This window comes from Theropithecus gelada, chromosome 7a (genome assembly GCF_003255815.1).
Source record: "Theropithecus gelada isolate Dixy chromosome 7a, Tgel_1.0, whole genome shotgun sequence".
NCBI lineage: Eukaryota > Metazoa > Chordata > Mammalia > Primates > Cercopithecidae > Theropithecus > Theropithecus gelada.
The window spans coordinates 17,685,755-17,700,872 of record NC_037674.1 but is presented as its reverse complement, the minus strand read 5'-3'; the positions used below and the strand labels follow the sequence as shown (position 1 = coordinate 17,700,872).

The following is a 15,118-nucleotide window of genomic DNA, read 5'->3' as shown; positions in this document are numbered from 1 at the left end:
TTTGTTTGCTTTAGGAAGCAAAGGATATTGTGCATTTTCAGTCTTCACTAGATGAAATGACTGAATGTCTTGTGCCTGGTCACTCATTCTCACTGCCAGCCTCATCTATGACTGCCTATAGAGAATGCAAACGTCAAGGGCACCAGGAGGGCCATAACTGGTTCCTCAAAATATTCCTCCTCTGTGATTGTGATTATATAAACTTCCTTTAACCAAAGACAAAGTCCTTTATTTAGCAATCATTTTAGAGCTACGGGGAAAATGTAAATGACTAGGAGGTATAACGTGGACTTTATGCTAGGTTAAAGTATTTGACATCAAATGGTCCTTATTTGTAGGAGCTTGTGGAAAAGAGATGCTACAGAGAAGATAAAAAATATTATGACATGGACGGGTATGGTGGCTTACTCCTGTAATCCCAGCACTTTGGGAGGCTGAGGCAGGTGCATCACTTGAGGCCAGGAGTTCAAGGGTGCAGTAAGCCATGATCACGCCACTGCACTCCAGCCTGGGTGACAGAGTGAGAACCTGGCTCAAACAAACAAAAAGATTAAAAGATTATGATGTTATAGAAAGGAAGGCCTGAGAACCCATGCCCCCACTTTTAATTTGGGGCATTCTGTCAGCCCTGATCATTATACTATGTTGTGGATAATAACGGCTAGAATGGGAATTTTAAAGGTGTTAGAAAGGGTTTGTTATTCTACAGAGTAGGGAGGAGGAAAGAGGAAAATGAGTACTTTTCTGACTGCATAAGTCCCTAGTACCTGAAAGACACCTCCTAAAGAGACAAACTTGCCCCCCATCCCAATTCCATCACTAAGCCTGGTAAGAAATGTAACAGATGGGAATGTGATACTCATGCGAATGATGGGCCTGGAAAAGGTTGAGAACCATTGGCTTGAAATGTTGCAACTGAGGGGCTCTAGAACTTGGGTTTCTCATCACTTGACTCTCATAAAAATTGAATGTGGAATTTGTAGCTGTCTTATCTAATGAACAGTGCAAGCAGTGTGCTGACCTAGGCCCCTCCACGAGACCATAAGCTCCATGTGGCCTATATTTCTTTTACACTTCCCACAAAAGGCATATAATTGCTATTTCTCTGTTGCAATGCATTATTGAAGGATGGCGAATCTGATCTGAGATTTCTGTTCTTCTGTTAAAGTAACCTGTTTTAGGTGCCAGAGATCAAGGGGCTTTTAGATAGAATCATGCAGCCATTTTTGGAATGATCTGTTTTAATACTATACCAGTTTCAATTTTACCATTAGCTTTGATATCCACAAATTTTCCAAATTTCTCTTCCCACAGGCCCAGATCCTCTTGATTTTCCTGTTGGTACAAAAAAGGGAGCAAAGTGAGTTTACAAATTGTAACAAATGTGTTCACCACAATAGCACATTTTATTTGGATTTTTTTCCTAAAAGACTGAGAAAGTGAGTTCATCTTTTAGAAGAACACTGTGTGATGTCAGTACACTTAACAAATCAAATCTGTGTTCTATATACATGTCAATAACCATCTTTATGAGTCACAGCTGACATGACTATATATTTTTTATTGTGGTAAAATATACACAACATAAAATTTACCATTTCAACTACTTTTAAGTATAAAGTTCAGGTTCAGTGGCTTTAAGTACATTCACATTGCTGTGCAACTATTGAAACCGTACCCCAAAGAGTTAAATAAGCCAGTGATTAACAGAAATTCTTGAGCTTATAAGATGGCAGATAAGAAAAAAAAAACAAGTTGCTGAAATGCTAAAACCCTCTGCTTGTGAGATTAAAAAACTGGCTGAAATCAGTTGGAACCAATATGGCCAATTAGAGTCTGCAGAACAAGCTTGCTGGCAACATAGCCTGAACTGCCACCACATATTTCATACTAATTCCCTCTGAATTTGCATAGGCAACCTATGAGGAAGCATGAAGAGATAACTGCACATGCCCGACGACTCTTCAGACTTCCCTTTCCTTCCACCAACCACCTGCTATAATATAATCCCAGAATCTACTCCCTAAAACTTTCTAATAAATTACTGCCTTAAGGCCAGCACAGAGACAAATTTGAGCTGGACTCCTATCTCCTTGTTGGTCAATCTAAAATAAAAACCTTTTCTGTTCTCAAAGACCTGGTGTCATAGTATTGGTTTCTAGTGCATCAGGCAGCAAGCCCCTTTGCTCAGTAACACTGTCACCATCCATCTCCAGAATTTTTTTTTTTTTTTTTGAGACGGAGTCTCGCTCTGTTGCCAGGCTGTAATGCAGTGGTGTGATCTCGGCTCACTGCAACCTCCAACTCCCGGGTTCAAGCGATTCTCCTGCCTCAGGCACCCAAGTAGCTGGGATTACAGGCGTGCATCACCACATCCAGCTAATTTTTGTATTTTTAGTAGAGACAGGGTTTCACCATGTTGGCAAGGATGGTCTTGATCTCCTGACCTCGTGATCCATTTGCCTTGGCCTCCCAAAGTGCTGGAATTACAGGTGTGAGCCACCATGGCCAGCCTCCAGAACATTTTTTTTTTCCTGGGCAGTGCCCAGGGGTGTGGAGGGAGTCTCTGTGGAAACCCCTGAGCACTGCCCATCTGCAGAACTTTTTCATTGTCCCAAACTGAACCTCCTTGACCATTAAAGAGCAACACCCCGTTTCCCCCCCGTCAGTCCCTGGCAGCCACCATTCTACTTTCTGTCTTTATGAATTTGACTACTCTAGGTACCTCCTACAAGTAGAATGATATATAATTTGTCCTTTTGTAACTGGCTTATTTCACTTAGGATAACAACTTCAGGTTTCATCCATGTTGCAGTATGTATCAGAATTTCCTTCCTTTTTAAGACTAAATAATATTCCATTGCATGTATTTATCACATTTTGTTTGGGCATTCATCCATCAATGGACACACTTCGGTTGCCTCCACCTTTTGGCTATTGTGAATAATTAAAATTATTTTCTTTAAGAATGTTGAATATTGGCCCCCACTCTCTTCTGGCTTGTAGGGCTTCTGCAGAGAGATCTGGTGTTAGTCTGATGGGCTTCCCTTTGTGGGTAACCCGACCTTTCTCTATGGCTGCCCTTAACATTTTTTCCTTCATTTCAACCTTGGTCTGACGATTATGTGTCTTAGGGTTGCTCTTCTCAAGTAGTATCTTTGTGGTGTTCTCTGTATTTCTTGAATTTGAATGTTGGTCTGTCTTGCCATGTTGGGGAAGTTCTCCTGGATAATATCCTGAAGAGTGTTTTCCAACTTGGTTCCATTCTCCCTGTCACTTTCAGGTATACCAATCATAGGTAGGTTTGGCCTTTTCACATAGTCCCATGTATCTTGGAGGCTTTGTTCGTTCCTTTTCATTTTTTTTCCCTCTAATCTTGTCTTCACTCGTTATTCCATTAAGTTGATCTTCAATCTCTGATATTTTTTCTTCCACTTGATCAATTTGGCTATTGATACTTGTGTATGCCTCATGAGGTTCTCATGCTGTGTTTTTCACCTCCATCAGGTCATTTACACTCTTCTCTAAACTGGTTATTCTAGTTAGCAATTCCTCTAACCTTTTTTCAAGGTTCTTAGCTTCCTTGCATTGGGTTAGAACATGCTCCTTTAGCTTGGAGGAGTTTGTTATTACCCACCTTCTGAAGCCTACTTCTGTCAATTCATTAAACTCATTCGCCATCCAATTTTGTTCCCTCACTGGTAAGCTGTGATCTTTTGAAGGAGAACAGGCATTCTGGTTTTTGGAATTTTCAGCCTTTTGGGCTGGTTTTTCCTCACCTTCACAGATTTATCTACTTTGGTCTTTGATGTTGGTGACCTTCGGATGGGGTTTTTGTGTGGATGTCCTTTTTGTTGATGTTGATACTATTCCTTTCTGTTTGTTAGTTTTCCTTCTAACAGTCAGGCCCCTCTGCTGCAGGTCTGCTGGAGTTTGCTGGAGGTCCATACCAGACCCTGTTTGACTGGGTATCACCAGCAGAGGCTGCAGAACAGCACAGATTGCTACCTGTTCCTTCCTCTAGAAGCCTCATCCCAGAGAGGCACCTGGAACATGCCAGCCGGAGCTCTCCTGTATGAGGTGTCTGTTGACCCTTGCTGGGAGGTATCTCCCAGTCAGGAGGCATGAGGGTCAGGGACCCACTTGAGGAGGCAGTCTGTCCCTTAGCAGAGCTCGAGCGCTGTGCTGGGAGACCCACTGATCTCTTCAGAGCTGGCAGGCAGAAATGTTTAAGTCTGCTGAAGTTGTACCCACAGTTGCCCCTTCCCCCCAGATGCTCTGTCCCAGAGAGATGGGAGTTTTATCTATAAGCCCCTGACTGGGGCTGCTGCCTTTCTTTCAGAGATGCCCTGCCCAGGCAGCAGGAATCTAGAAAAGCAGTCTGGCTACAGCAGCTTTGCGAAGCTGCAGTGGGCTCCACCCATTTCAAACTTCCAGATGGCTCTGTTTAGACTGTGAGGGGAAAACTGCCTACTCAAGCCTCAGTAATGGCGGACGCCACTCGTCCCACCAAGCTTGAGTGTCCCAGGTCAACTTCAGACTGCTGTGCTGGCAGTGAGAATTTCAAGTTAGTGGATCTTAATTTGCTGGGTTCCGTGGCATTGGGATCTGCTGAGCTAGACCACTTGGCTCCCTGACTTCAGCCCCCTTTCCAGGGGAGTGAACAGTTCTGTCTCGCTGGTGTTCCAGGCGATACTGGGGTATTTAAAACAAACCATGCAGCTAGCTTGGTGTCTGCCCAAACAGCCACCCAGTTTTGTGCTTGAAAACCAGGGCCCTGGTGGTGTAGGCACCTGAGGGAATCTCCTGGTCTGTGGGTTACCAAGACAATGGGAAAAGTGTAGTATCTGGGCCAGAACGCACCATTTCTCACAGCACAGTCTCTCATGGTTTCTCTTGGCTAGGGGAGGGAGTTTCCCGATCCCTTGTGCTTCCCGGGTGAGGCAATGCCCCACCCTGCTTCGGCTCACCCTCCGTGGGCTGCACCCACTCTCTAACCAGTCCCAATGAGATGAGTCGGACACTTCAGTTGGATATTCAGAGATCATCTGCCTTCTGCGTTGATCTTGCTGGGAGCTGCAGACCAGAGCTGTGCGGCCATCTTGCCAGCGTACCACATTTTCTTTTTTTCTTTTTTTGAGATGGAGTTTCGCTCTTGTTGCCCAGGCTGGAGTGCAATGGCGCAATCTTGGCTCACGGCAACCTCCACCTCCCAGGTTCATGTGATTCTCCTGCTTCAGCCTCCCTAGTGGCTGGGATTACAGGTGTGCACTACCATGCCCAGTTAATTTTGTATTTTTAGTACAGACACGGTTTCTCCACGTTGATCAGGCTGGTCTCGAACTCCCAACCTCAGGTGATCCGCTTGCCTCGGCCTCCCAAAGTGCTGGGATTACAGGCATGAGCCACACACCCAGTCCCACATTTTCTTTATCCAGTCTATCATTGATGGGCACTTGGGTTGGTTCCATGTCTTTGCTATTGTAAATAGTGCTGCAATAAACATACATGTGCATGTGTCTTTATAGTAGAATGATTTATATTCCTTTGGGTATATACCCAGTAATGGGACTGCTGGGTCAAATGGTATTTCTGGTTCTAGATCCTTGAGGAATCACTATACTGTCTTCCACAATGAACTAATTTACATTTCCACCAAGAGTGTAAAAGCGTTCCTATTTCTCCAGAGCCTCGCCAGCATCTATTGTTTTTTGACTTTTTAATAATCATCGTTCTGACTGGTGTGAGATGGTATCTCATTGTGGTTTTGATTTGCATTTCTCTGATGATCAGTGATGATGAGCTTTTTTTCATATGTTTGTTGGCCATGTAAATGTCTTCTTTTGAGAAGTGTCTGTTCATATCCTTTGCCTACATTTTGATGGGGTTGTTTTTTCTTGTAAATTTGCTTAGGTTCCTTGTAAATTCTGGATATTAGCACTTTGTCAGATGGGTAGATTGCAAAAATTTTCTCACATTCTGTAAGTTGCCTGTTTACTCTGATGATCATTTCTTTTGCTGTGCAGAAGCTCTTTAGTTTAATTAGATCCCATTTGTCAATTTTGGTTTTTATTGCATTTGCTTTTGGCATTTTCATCATGAAGTCTTTGCCCATGCCCATGTCCTGAATGGTATTGTCTAGGTTTTCTTCTAGGGTTTTTATGGTTTTGGGTTTTACATTTAAGTCTTTAATTCATCTTGAGTTAATTTTTGTATAATGTGTATGGAAGGGATCCAGTTTCAGTTTTCTGCATATGGCTAGTCAGTTTTCCCAGCACCATTTATTCAATAGGAGATCCTTTCCCCATTGCTTGTTTTTGTCAGGTGTCTCGAAGATCAAATGGTTGTGCATGTGTGGTGTTATTTGGTTATTTCTGAGGTCTCTGTTCTGTTCCACTGGTCTATATGTGTGTTCTGGTATCAGTACCATGCTGTTTTGCTTACTGTAGCCTTGTAGTATAGTCTGAAGTCAGGTAATGTGATGGCTCCAGATTTGTTCTTTTTGCTTAGGATTGTCTTGGCTATATGGGATCTTCTTTGATTCCATACGAAATTTAAGATAGTTGTTTCTAATTCTGTGAAGAATGTCAATGGTAGTTTGATAGGAATAGCATTGACTCTATAAATTATTTTGGGCAGTAAGAAAACTTCAGGCCAATATCCCTGATAAATATCAATGTGAAAATCCTCAATAAAATACTGGCAAACCGAATCCAGCAGCACATCAAAAAATTTATCCAACGTGATCAAGTCAGCTTCATCTCTGGAGCAAGGCTGGTTCAACATACGCAAATCAATAAACATAATCCATCACATAAACAGAACCAAAGACAAAAATCACATGATTATCTCAACAGATGCAGAAAAGGCCTTTGATAAAATTCAACATCCTTCATGTTAAAAACTCTCAATGAACTACATATTGATGGAATATATCTCAAAATAATAAGAGTTACTTATGACAAACCCACAGCCAATATCATATTGAATGGGCAAAAGCTGGAAGCATTCCCTTTGAAAACCGGCACAGGACAAGGATGCCCTCTCTCACCACTCCTATTCAACATAGTAATTGGAAGTTCTGGCCAAGACAATCAGGCAAGAGGAAGAAATAAAGAGTATTCAAATAGGAAGAGAGGAAGTCAAATTGTCTGCTTGTAGATGACATGATTTTATATTTAGAAAATACCATCATCTCAGCCCCCAAAAATCCTTAAACTGATAAGCAACTTCAGCGAAGTCTGAGGATACAAAATCAATGTGCAAAAATCACAAGCATGCCTTTACATCCACACTAGACAATCAGACAGTCAAATCCTGAATGAACTCCCATTCACAATTGCTACAAAGGGAATAAAATACCTAGGAATACAGCTAACAAGGGATGTGAAGGGCCTCTTCAAGGAGAAGGAACAAGTGAGGACACAAATGATAAAACATTCCATCCTCACGGATAGGAAGAATCAATGTTGTGAAAAGTGCTCTTTTGAAGATACATCTGACTGGGAATGAAGAGAGAGATGATTTCTGGAGTGTCCATTCTTCACAATTCAGCAAAATAATCTTTTTAAAATAGAATAAGACCATGCATCTCTGCTACTTAGAACTGTTCCAAAGTTTTCCTTTGCTCTTATGACAAACTCAGAAAGGTTAATATGGCTTGGAAGAAGGTAAGCTCCATGATAAATGGGGGACTTATATTTTTCAATGATGTCTCACCAATTCCATGAAAAGAGACTGGGATATAGGAGGCACTTAACAAATAATTGTTAGATAAAAGAATTATTACAAATCTGCCACAGCACTGCCCTGCCTATCTCTCTAGCCTCGTTACATACCACCCTTCCCTTTGCTTTCCTTTCTCCAGCTAAAATAAATATATATTGCATACATATTCCATTTCTTCAAATGGAATATGCTCCGTCCTACCTCCAGATCTTTGAATATGCAGTTCCCTCTACCTGGAATGTTCTTTTCCCCACTTTTTGACTTGTGTATACTAACACATCAGTTTCAGCTTTAACATTATTTCCCTCAGAAGGTCTTTCTTGACCCTCATCTTGGCCAGATCTCTTGTATTCTTCTGTAGCACAATTTTGTAACACTCCTCATGCTTGTAATTACTTACTTAATGTCTATCTTTCCCAGTAGATTCTAATTTCCATGAGAACAGGTTTGGGATTTGTTTTATTCAAGGCTGATTCTCCTTGCCTAGCAATAATGCCTGGCAAAAGGCAGGCACTCAGGAAGCATCTGTTTTTATGAATGAATGAGTGAACGAATGAATGAGATGACCAGGTGAGCCAAAGAAACAGGTGGTCCTATTTATATGCAGTAGATCATTTAACAAGCACCCTTCCGTAGAAGGAAGAAAGATAATTCCTTATATGCCCTATCATTATGATGATGGTGAAAAAGATAACAATAAATAGATCAATCTAGATTACCTGAGAGGTGTCCACTGATGCCTCCTCCTCATTTTCTTTAGCAGCTCTGTTTTAACATAAATAAAGTTGTTTCACTCAATGGCAAGACTGATAGAATTTTGTTCAATGATAAAGATTTTCATTTCCAACTTTTGAGACCCCATAAGTTATATCTTTAATGTATTAAATATAACATCATTATAAAAATAAAAATGAAGCCAGGTGCAGTGGTGCCTGCCTGTAATCCCAGCTACTTGGGAGGCTGAGGCTACAGTGTCACTTAAACCCAGGAGTTCGATGTCAGCCTGGGTAACATAGTGAGCTCTCATCTTTAAACAATAAAAAAAAATTTTAAAATGAGTTTATAAAATTGGACAGTAATGATGAACATTCATCTAATAACTTCATTTCTTAATGTAGAAGTATTTTAATTTTGTTAACTCTTTAAAAAATGCTTTTATCATTTTTTATTATAAATGTTAAACATGCTCATAATATTTCAACAAAACCTAAGTAAGCAAGGTAGAACATAGCTCCCTTCACTCAGTGTGACTCTCCTTACTCCCAGAACACAGCACCATAATGTACAGTCTTTTGGAATGACTGTGACAATTTAGTCTTCCACCTAGAGTTGTATTTGAGCGCTCATTTCCCCACATTCTTAACAATGTTGGATTTTATCAATCTTTCAGTTTTTGCCAAATCTAAAATTGTAGAAAAAATAAATGTATTTCAGTTTGTATTTCTATGAGCATGAATGATGTAGGCTAACTTTTATACATGTAATGGGCAACATAGTGAGACCCTGTCTTCCAAAAAAAAAAAGAAATGGAAAAAGAAAAAAAATTTGAGTGAAAAATATATTACAAAAGGATATATACAGCATACTTTTATTACATAAAAGTTTTTTTAGAAAAGGCAAATCCAAATAATATGTTGTTTGGAAATTCATACATATGTGGGAATGCAATTAAAAACCCCCAAGGAGGCCGGGTGCAGCAGCTCATACCTATAATCTGGGCACTTTGGGAGGCCGATGTGGGTAGATTACCTGAGGTCAGGAGTTCAAGACGAGCCTTGAACCCCTGGTGAAACCTTGTCTCTACTAAAAATACAAAAATTAGCTGGAATATGGTAGTGGGAGCCTGTAATCCCAGCTACTTGGGAGGCTGAGGCAGAAGAATCGCTTGAACCTGGGAAGCGGAGGTTGCAGTGAGCCAAGATCGCATCCCTGCACTCCAGCCTGAGCAACAACAGTGAAACTCCGTCTTAAAACCAAACCAAACCCAAGGAAGTGATTAACACAAAATTTAGTAAACTGGTTACCTCTGAAGGTAAGATATACTATGCTAACACCAATCAAAAGAGAATAAGAGTAGATGTATTAATTTCAGACAGAACAGATTTCAAAGCAAGGAAAATTTGAGGGGATAAAGAAGGATATTACATAATGATAAAGGGATTAATACTCCAAGCAGACATAACAATCTTTTTTTTTTTTTTGAGACGGAATTTCACTCTTGTCGCCCAGCCTGGAGTGCAATAGCGTGATCTCGGCTCACTGCAACCTCCACCTCCCGGGTTCAAGCGATTCTTCTGCCTCAACCTCCTAATTAGCTGGAACTACAGGTACATGCCACCACACCTGGCTAATTTTTCATATTTTTAGTAGAGATAGAGTTTCGGCATGTTGGCCAGGCTGGTCTTGAACTCCTGACCTCAGAAGAACTGCCTGCCTCGGCCTCCCAAAGTGCTGGGATTACAGCCATAAGCCATTGTGCCCAGCCCAACATAACAATCCTTAATGTGTGTATGAGTCTAACAGAACATCAAACTATATAAGGCAAAAACTGATTTGTTGAGCTTTTTAGCCATTGTTAGGATGGAGTAGTGCCTTCTAACCTCCTTACATGCCAGATGGGAAACTGGAAGTCCTTGACTCTTAATTTTGTTCATGCTGTGTGTGTGTGTGTGTCTATAATAAAGCTTATTTTTTTTTCTTGTGTTGCTTTCTGAGTAGAATCAAAGCTTAAAATGTGTAAGTAACCAAATGCATCAATCTTTTCCTATGGCTCTTCAGTTTATGTCACACTATCACAATTACAAAAATATTGTTCTATATTTTCTTCTATTTTTGTCTTGTTATGTTTAATTTTCATTCATCTGCAATTTATTTTTGTTAATGTTATGAGGTTAAAATCTAACTTAAAATTTTTTCCAGTTAGATCATCTGATTTTTCTAACACAAATATAATTATAAATATAAATGTAAATCATGGAACTATAACTACCAGTACAACCTCTATGGAAGGCAATTTGGCCATACCTATGAAAAATATAGGCCGGGCTCGGTGGCTCACGCCTTTAATCACAGCACTTTGGGAGGCTGAGGGTGGATCACGAGGTCAGGAGATCGAGATCATCCTAACACAGTGAAACCCCCTCTCTACTAAAAATACAAAAAGAAAATTAGCCGGGCATGGTGGCGGGCACCTGTAGTCCCAGCTACTTGGCAGGCTAAGGCAGGAGAATGGCATGAACCCAGGAGGCGGAGCTTGCAGTGAGCCGAGATCATGCCGCTGCACTACAGCCTGGGCGACAGAGCGAGACTCCATCTCAAAAAAAAAGAAAAAACTACAAATGCACAAACCATCTGATCAACAACTATCTTTTTATGACTCTATACTATAAATACACTTGTATATCTGCACAATGACACATATTCAAGGTTATTAGTAAACTAGTTGTAAAACAAGATTAGAAACAACTTTAAATTCCTCAATAGAGAATTTACTCAGTGAATCACAGTACAGCCATAAAACAGAAATTATGTAGCTGCTTTAAAGAAATTAAGAATTATCATACTGTTAAGAGAAAAAAAGCAAGGTGTAGAATAATGTGTAAAGGTGGCGCCATTTGTGTCAGGAAAGGAAAAGTCAAAGAATATATATATAAAATGTATATACATAAATTGTTTCTGAAAGGATACACAAAAAAACTGGAAACACATTACTTTCTTTTTTTTCTTTTTCTTTGAGACAAAGTCTTGCTCTGTTGCCCAGGCTGGAGTGCAGTGGCGTGTTCTCAGCTCACTGCAACCTCCGCCTCCCGGGTTCAAGTGATTCTCCTGCCTCAGCCTCTTGAGTAGCTGGGACTACAGGTACGCGCTACTACACCTGGCTAAATTTTTGTATTTTTAGTTAGAGATAGTGTTTCACCATGTTGGCCAGGCTGGTCTCGAACTCCTGACCTCAGGTGATCCGCCTGCCTCGGCCTCCCAAAGTGCTGGGATTGCAGGCATGAGCCACCGTGCCCGGCCAGAACACATTACTTTCAAGGATGGAAAGTGGGTCGCTAGAGGACAAAGGGGGAAGGAGATTCTTTACTACTATTATATAGAAATGTGTATTAATATATACTCCTTTGTACCATGTGCCTCTTCTACATAAGTAAGTAAAAGGATCAACTTAGATAGGAAAGGAGCAACGTTTAAAAGAAAACAGAACAAAATCATGGGCGTTTACAAAAGAAAAAAAAGCGGTTTTTGTTTGTTTGTTTTGAGACAGAATCTCGCTTTGTTGCCCAGGCTGGAGTGCAGTGGCACAATCACAGCTCACTGCAGTCTTGACCTCCTGGGCTCAAGTGATCCTCCCACCTCAGCCTCCCAAGTAGTTGGGACTACAGGTGCATGCTATTACACTCAGCTAATTTTTTTGTAGTTTTTGTAGGACAGGGTTTCACCATGTTGCCCAGGCTGACCTCAAATTCTTGGGCTCAACTGATTTGCCCAACTCGGCCTCCCAAAGTATTATGATTACAGGCGTGAGCCACTGCACCTGGCTAGAAAAAAGGCTTTAAATATAAAGAACATGGGTACTGGGTACACAGATATTTGTTATGCTATTATTAGTATTTTTCAGTTAAACAAGTACTTGGATATTCATAAGAAACTAACAGAGTAGGTGGAGAGATTATAGGGATTTTAAATTTTCTTCTTTTCAATATTTTCTAATTTGCCTATGATGAACAAGTATTAGTTCTGAGATGAGAAGATGATATTTTTAATATCAAAATTTTAAAATACAAATGAGTTGAAACTCAGAGAAATCACTATGTTGGAATAAGGAATGTTGAATGTTTTCTGCAGACCATATGATATGTTTATTATTGTGATAAAAATAGAAAGAACTATAGACTATAAGATTTTAAAACAGTATTGGTAAGAATGGAAGAAGAATCTTTTCCTTACCACCACCTCCTAATTCATGTGAGCGCCCACACAAACAGTTTTGATCAAGCAGATGGTCTCAGAAAATTCCTGGACAACTATTCAAGTCTAGGGTCATCTGTGTTATTGTAAGGCAGTGAAGTGAAATTACGAAGGTATGCTAGTTCACATTAACATTTGTCGGGTCAACAGGGTGCTTTTATAGAAGGGTGTGTAGGGTAGAGAATGCCATCAGTCACACACAGGACATGTTAAGAGTGTAACATTTACAAAAGTTTGGGAATTATTTTTGTCATAAAGCCTGTATTCACCTTCACAGGTGAAAAGATAAAATTTCTCAAAAACAATACTAGAGTAAATAAGGCAAATCAATTTTCTATGGTGATATGTTATCTGTTTAGGCAACTGATATTCATTAATCAGGTTATGTTAAGGTCTTTATGTGTCAAGTAATGCATAAGAATACCTTTGCTTGTGAAGAATCTGTAAATGCTCAAAGTATAATTGGCCCAGGGAATTTATGCTAATCACAACCTCTTCTTCAGACACCAAGTCTACCTTGAATGGGTTTGCTGTGATATGGCACTTCAGGCCTCCTTTTCCATCTGCCAATATCAGACTCCCTGTGTCCCCTGAGCATGAAATCAGCCTAGAAAACAAAGCAGGAAGAGAAAAACAAGCCGCTATAGGTTTACATGGCCTTATGTGATTTGTACTGCCAAGTAATTAATTAGTAAATCACTATTCATGTGACATAGCCATAGATAAGGCAATAGAGAAACGTTAACGAGAGCATTGGCTTTGGTGCCAAAGAACTTAAATTGAGCATAACTCTACATATACTTTATAACTTTGGATAACAAAGTTATCCAACCTTTCTAGGTTTTGGTTTCCTTATCTGTAAGGTGAAAATAACAAAAGGAACAACAAAATTTCTGCAGAGAATTAAATAAGATCACATGTGTAAAGCTCTTGACACAGTGCCAGACACATTTAAAAAAAAAACAATAAATGTTAGCTATCATCATCGTCGTCATCATTACCTTGGTCTGGAATGCCTAGTAACTTTCTAGATTTTGGTGTGCAAAATCTAAATATTGTTTTTCTTTCTCATTCCAATCACATACTCAGAAACCGAGGAAATAACACAGATTGGGTCCACAGTGAGATGGAACTGGGTCAAATTTTTATTTACCTATTTATTGCCTGATTCCCACCAGCCTCCAATTTCACAGGTACACTGTTAGGATGTTTTAGATCCACAAGAATTATGTAAGCTCAGACACAGCACTTAAAATCCCTCAAAGCTAGATAATTCCCTTTCTCCAGTGCACAGTGTGCCTAGTAAATGTTCACAGGACTCTTTAAGGAAGGTAAAAAGAGACAGTTTAGGTTCTTATTACGTCTTTTCAGTCCTTCTCCATGGATTCTATGTCTCCTCTTCAAGCAAGATGCTTCGGATCTGGAAATTAACTCTGGAGAAGGCTGAGAGGCTGTCTCTCACTGTTCAATGAACCTAGACAGAGTTCTTTTGATTATTCCATTAAGTAGGACTGTGGTTCGTATTTGTCAGTCTAATGTACCCTGCCATAAATTGCTTACTGCCCCAAGCGTTAAACCATTTTGAGTACTACATGGGCCCTACCACACATAATGGAATTATGTTCACCTTGTCTCTGACAACTAAATGTTTCTACTCTGCCTCTGCTACCTGGAGTCTCATTATCTCCACTGAAATCAGGGAGACCATTTTAACGGCATCATTTCCCACCATCATCTCCAGCCCACAAAAGGGAGACGTTCACTACAGTGCTTTCCAAGTACTCCCTCATCAGTTTCTCAGTGAAGGGGGTATGTTCTGGATCTCGTGGGGAACAGAATCCAGAGGGGCTAGATGAGCTGGTTGCATGAAACAAATCCACTCCAACATCTTTATCTGTCTAAGTCTATGGATCATTTCCTCTATACCATGCCAAGGAATTCCTGATATCTCAGCTTCACTCAAAAGAATCCATAGCTGAGTTCAGATGATAATTAACCAACTAAGCCATCAATCAGAGCCATTCTCAGCTGCCCAAGCTAGCATATCAAATCTACATTCTCTGGTACGTGTTCCTGTGTCAATAAATTTAGCCTGATCTACAATTAAGTTCCTTCTGGTCTAGGAATTCCTCGGAAACCATTTCCATGCATATTTCCCAGTTTTTTTTTTTTTTTTTTTTTGCCATTATGTAGTCTTACAATTTTTCAGGCATGCAAGCCTTCTCCCCCTGGGTTTGTCTGTAATTGGCTCTCTGGGCATGTCAGGATCTGACTTTGATGGTGGGTCTGGAGGCAGTGAAGGGTGGTAGGGGTTGGGCACAAGGAGCACTGGAATCCCTGTGCATGTATATTTTAGGTGAAGTCAATACAGGGTATCCAAGCAAGGCAGGATCAGTTTCACCTGCCTTCATAGGAGGGATTG

At 40.3% G+C, this 15,118-nt stretch overlaps 1 protein-coding gene across 2 annotated transcripts in view; it reads right to left on the bottom strand.

The window, feature by feature from the left end:
• The window catches only part of GANC (glucosidase alpha, neutral C), an 88,434-nt gene that overhangs the window by 49,024 nt on the left and 24,292 nt on the right, over positions 1-15,118 (bottom strand). For both annotated transcript variants that reach the window (XM_025389686.1, XM_025389688.1), the window contains exons 6-8: positions 13,121-13,303; positions 8,448-8,493; positions 1,269-1,335 (exon numbers count right to left, since the gene is read on the bottom strand). In XM_025389686.1, the coding sequence (XP_025245471.1) occupies positions 1,269-1,335; positions 8,448-8,493; positions 13,121-13,303 (296 nt within the window). The remainder of the gene's footprint in view (positions 1-1,268; positions 1,336-8,447; positions 8,494-13,120; positions 13,304-15,118) is intronic.